This window comes from Nuphar pumila, chromosome 6 (genome assembly GCF_984573655.1).
Source record: "Nuphar pumila chromosome 6, dmNupPumi1.hap1.1, whole genome shotgun sequence".
NCBI lineage: Eukaryota > Viridiplantae > Streptophyta > Magnoliopsida > Nymphaeales > Nymphaeaceae > Nuphar > Nuphar pumila.
The window spans coordinates 131,439,547-131,444,946 of record NC_143254.1 but is presented as its reverse complement, the minus strand read 5'-3'; the positions used below and the strand labels follow the sequence as shown (position 1 = coordinate 131,444,946).

General features: G+C 43.1%; 1 protein-coding gene across 3 annotated transcripts; it reads left to right on the top strand.

Moving 5' to 3' along the window:
* The first annotated feature begins 404 nt into the window (after positions 1-404).
* ABCI14 (trigalactosyldiacylglycerol 1) lies at positions 405-4,483 on the top strand. Of its 3 annotated transcripts, none has more exons than XM_090009097.1 (2): positions 405-1,607; positions 4,198-4,483. In XM_090009097.1, the coding sequence occupies exon 1, from the start codon at positions 523-525 to the stop codon at positions 1,597-1,599; it is 1,077 nt and encodes a 358-aa protein (XP_089865223.1). In that variant the 5' UTR covers positions 405-522; the 3' UTR covers positions 1,600-1,607; positions 4,198-4,483. The 3 variants fall into 3 exon arrangements, with proteins under 3 accessions (XP_089865223.1, XP_089865222.1, XP_089865224.1); XM_090009096.1 differs by having other exon boundaries at positions 4,194-4,483; XM_090009098.1 differs by having other exon boundaries at positions 4,174-4,483.
* The last annotated feature ends 917 nt before the right edge of the window (positions 4,484-5,400 follow it).

Here is a 5,400-nt window from a genome sequence, read left to right as displayed (position 1 = left end):
GTATTTGAACTCTAGATTTACTGCTTTCAAGCCAAATGCTTCAACAATCTACAATTTTATGATATAAAGTACATCTAAAACATATTTATTACTAGCTAACGAGCTTATACAAGTTAACCTGTACTTTTTGTTCATGTTCTGTGTGCCATACCTACTATTTCATGAGTTCGAACAAGCTCTTTGTGAGTTGAACACAAGTAACACGTTCCGTCCCCTGGTCCTACTTCAAACGCCCCCTAAGCTGGATAAGGACACTGTGTTTTGTCCAAGCTTGGACATTGGACAGGCAAACAAACACTCCCTAAAGCCTAAAGTTATGAGAAAGCCAAGCGAGACCCATATCCACTGAGTTTCGACTCGATCCATTTTGACCCACAAAACCCAAATTTTCCCAGTTTGAGCAAGGCTGTGTCGCAGCAAAGCTACTCGTTGCGCTCATCGACGCTTCCATAAAAGGAGAGGCTAAACGTCGCCCATTTTCCGGCGCCGGAGATGATCGGCCTCTAACCACCACCACCGACCATGGGAGCCACCACCCTCCTCTTCTCCGCCCCCGCCCCCACCGCCACCCTTTGGACCACTTTTCCTCACTCCCACCGGAAACCCCAACACTCCCCCACGAGACTCCGATTCCCCGCCGACCCAAACTCCGGCAGAATCGAACCCGCAACCCTCACGCTCCAACCCAGAACCAGAAACACCACCACCGCTGCCGCAGCCGCAGCCGCCGGCTCGGCGTCCGAAGACGGTCCTCCCTCCATCTGCGCATCACAGGACAGGAACAACGCGCCGGAGAGGTCCGTTGAGCTCTTCGCGAACTGGGCTCCGCCGAGGTACCTCTGGCGGGGGCTCACCGTCCTCATCCTCGCCGGCCAGGTGATTTTCCGGAGTCTCCGCGGCCGGATCCACTGGAAGAACTGCCTGCAGCAGCTCGAGCGGGTCGGTCCGAGGTCCGTCGGCGTCTGCGTCCTCACCTCCACCTTCGTCGGCATGGCCTTCACCATACAGTTCGTAAGGGAGTTCACCCGTCTGGGGCTGAACCGCTCCATCGGCGGCGTCCTCGCCCTCGCCTTCTCCCGCGAGCTCAGCCCCGTCATCACCTCCATCGTCGTTGCCGGCCGCATCGGCAGCGCCTTTGCCGCCGAGCTCGGCACGATGCAGGTCTCCGAGCAGACCGACACCCTCCGCGTCCTCGGATCCAACCCCGTCGACTACCTCGTCACGCCCAGGGTGTTCGCCTGCTGCGTCGCCCTCCCCTTCCTCACCCTCATCTGCTTCACCGTCGGGATGGCGGCCAGCGCCGCCCTCGCTGACAGCGTCTATGGCGTGAGCATCAACATCATCCTCGATTCCGCCCGGAGGGCGCTCCGTCCGTGGGACATCATCAGCGCCATGATCAAGTCGCACGTCTTCGGCGGGATCATCGCCATTGTGAGCTGCGCTTGGGGGGTCACCACCCTCGGCGGCGCAAAGGGCGTCGGGGAATCGACCACCTCCGCCGTCGTCGTCTCGCTCGTGAGCATCTTCGTGGCCGATTTCTTCCTGTCCTACTGCTTCTTCCAGGGCGCAGGGGACTCGCTCAAGTACGCGATGGGATGATGATGGTGGTATAACTTTGCTCTCTTGTTCGATCGCTTGGTCGTTTTCTTTGTATTGATGAAATGCTATCTTGGTACTTTTCACTGTTTTCTAATCGATAGATGTATAACGCGTTCTTATGCTTCTTAGTTGAGCACAAGTTGCATGTGCTCACATAGAGAATCTGCTTCCATGGGCTTATTATGATCAGAAATGTGTATAATATGCTACATTAGGAAGAGTTTGCAAGTATACAGGTTGGTTATCTTTGGAATAAAAGATTAAATTGATACTTGGAAGACAGGCAGTTCAAATAGGCATATTAGATGTATTCCCTCGATATGCAATAGACTTCTGCTGTTCTGCACGATTTGAAATGAGGATGTGGAGTTTTTTGGACTAGTGGTAGTTAATCTACTGAAATATTTTTAGTTTATGATCCTTTTAACTTTATGGTAGGAGTTTGGGCTGGATTGTTAATATTTTTTTGGTAATGATTATAGACTTTTGATTGGAGAAATGTTTGTGTGAACTGGTTGAAGTGAATTTAGAGTGTGGCTCTTGGTACTGCGTTGCAACTTTTTCTGGATGTGCGTCTTTGTAGCCACACTTCACAATTGAAATGAAACTGAAGCAAAAAGGTTGAGGGCTTGGCCAATTTGCTATTGTCATATGCATGAGGAGTCTCTGGACTTGAAATTTTGGTGATCGCAAAGGAAGGATCAAAGTAGCAGAATGAAAAGAATTCCAATCGCATTAACCAAAGAAGTATGGAAAACTGTAGAAAAATAAGATGTTGAATGAGAACATGAGGAAGAGTTGTTAGAGGAGTGTGGAGCATGTTTCCTACCTGGATATAAATCCACAATTTTCTCTGAGGCAAATTGTTTGGAGGGTAGTTCTGTAATTTTACCTTAGACACTCCTTGTTGTATCCAACAACATTAGTAGGCTCTTATTTAAGGAGGCATCCTCCTTTGTATTGTGTATCCCAATCAATAAAGAAGAAGGCTCGTGCGGTCATGGACGTAGGCAATTCTAGCCGAACCATGTAAAAACCTTGTTTTCATGTGTAGTTGTTTTTCTCTTTGATCCATCGGTAGGTCGAAGGGTCGTTCCCTAACAAGAGGTTCAGACCCCACTGTTCCTCAGGAGTGCTTCCCAGCAGATGGAAAATGCAGAAAGTATAACATGCCTGCAGAAATACTCAAAACAGAAATCTGCTAACTTGATTGATAAGTATGGAGTACCAGTGTAAAAATAACAAGATGGCAGTTTAACAATTGATTATGGGAAGAAAGAAGGTGCAAAATAGGCCTGAAAATATTGAAATTAACCCTACACAAAACTCAGGAAAGAAAAACAGGGAAATGATGCAGGATTGGTGAACATTATTTTCTAAATTAACAAAAAAGAATAGACTACAGTAACACAAGAATGACTTACTAATATTCAAGTGAAACGCAAAAAGCTTTTTGTTAACATTAAGAAGTTTCACATTTCTTTGCTGACGTCAGTTGTGTGAATGTCAAGTTTGTGATAGAAACTAAGTCACACGGACTCAGCTACAAGGTCGACGCACGCGTGTCGCCCGTACCCAACACTGGTGCGGCTTTGGACACGGGTGGACACGGTCAACCAAGTGTCGGACTCGGTCAACGCACCGGGCCGAGTCCATCCACATTTTGGACTCGGTCAACTTTGACCGAGTCTATTTTTGTCCATTTTTTAGGGCAAAAGACATATAAAAACTAAAAAAAATGGGTTTTTATATAGTTTTTTAAATATATATATATATATATATATATATATATATATATATAGCTGTATCCCCTAATGGGCACAACTTTGACTGAGTCTTATTATTGTTATATATATATTTTTAAATATATATATATATATACATATATATAGCAGTGTCCCTGTGTCCAAAATTTTTGAAATTGCTCCGTACCCGCACCCATGTGGCATAGAATAAAAACATTTCATTTGCTTGAAGAGTTACTGGATATTTGTTAGGCAACTTGATGAAGACCGTGTATTCAGTGCACTTATTTCAATGTAAAAATAACTTCTGAAATCAAAACAGATGCATTGCGGAACTTCAAGATTGAATCTTAGTTCTCTAGCCAAAAAAGAAGAAAAAAACTCATGCTGTCGAACAGGTCGACTTTGCTGAAAGATCTGAATGGCACATGAAAACTGTAACACCTTGTATTGTCTAGAAGAGAGTGTTCTTATTAGAGCATTAGAATATGAGTGGAAGAATTTTGTTTTGCATCAAAGTATCAGTTGATATAAGCTCAATTATACACATCATGGATAAATTAATAATGATCAAAATACCCCTGGTAGGGGTAGGGTTGCAAATGGGTCGGATTCAGGAAGGGACTTTTGCAAATTTTTGCTGTCCCGGATCCAAACCGATCTGACTCCTCAATGTATTTTGGGATCCGAAACCCGAAGTATCCCTATATTGTGCATCTACCAGACATTGTGTAATAACATTAGACAAATATAACTGGATTGCAATAGTAAAAAGGTTGATATTCACCGCATTATAAAAGATTGCTTTAAGCAACTGCTTTGTGAACAGAATGATTTTTTTCCCTGAAGGAAGGATGACCTGCATGACATAAATAAGCTGTGGCTGAGGTGCACATGCAGATAAAGATATAACCTTTGTGTTTCCCTAGTTGGACTGAGAAGCTGCCACAAATGTGCTGCTGGTGTAGATTCAGACCTTTTATCATGAAAACTATCTTACAAACAGTGAAAGTTGCTTGAATGATGATGCCATGGTTTGTTTAACTATAACAGCTAGTATCTTTACGTAAGTGGCAAATTGAAGTTTTAGTTGCTGCTTAATTGCTAAAATGTCACATTTGGTGATAACTGTTCAGCAATATGCGCTACCCAGTAGTCTGGTTCTTTGTATGGATAAGCAAATTATATTTGATATTTTGTTGGAGCCTATCAAATATTCCCCTTAACAGAAACCAAGAACTTAATGTACTTTGTGCTAGCTGAAGACATGCTAGTCAATGGATGAAATGATCTCGACATGAAGTTCTCCAGCATTACTTGTTGGAATACGAGAGGTTACTGGCTTAACAATTTCGCTGATGACCAAGGTAGCTAAGTTGGTGTCATCATCATGGCACATGCCTCATCATGATTGAGACCTTGCCTTTTTCTATATGGTGTTTCTATAACTGATAAGAAGTATAAAAGAGATGTCTGGTGATCAAGATCATTTCCATTGTGTTAAGCTCTTGGCTAATTTGTCAACTGATCTGGTAAAAGCACCTTATTTTCTACCTCCATTCTCCTTGACATCAGTTTTAAATCCTATATGTGAGTCATTTAAGAGCATAAAAAAATATGCCATTGCCCTCTGCCACATTTAAAAAAATTTGTTGTCCGACTGTAAGGTACTGCTTGTGTATTATAACAAGAGCAGACTGTTTGATGTACTTTTGGATGCAGGTTAGTGGCATTTAGCTGTTGTACTGGTGCACTCGAAATGGTGCAAGTTCTAAAATGATTGTCTAATGATTCAGTAGTTATCGGTTGAATAATTTATGAAATCCACTTGGAATATTACAAAACAGTATAAAAATATTTGATCACAGCCTCAATGAAGATCAGTTGAATGGAGAACAAGCTTGATTTTTTCTCAAATTGTTTGGAGTTTTTCCCTTTCCATATGAACCCTTCAGACCTGAAAAATTTTGATACCTCTTTCGAAGTATTGGTTTATTTATAATCATATGCAGTAGGACAGTTACTTAAAAATCAACACAAAGCTGGATTATCAGTG

Excerpts from the sequence above, each read along its gene's own strand:
- ABCI14 (XM_090009097.1), top strand. The coding sequence starts at position 523 with ATGGGAGCCACCACCCTCCTCTTCTCCGCCCCCGCCCCCACCGCCACC.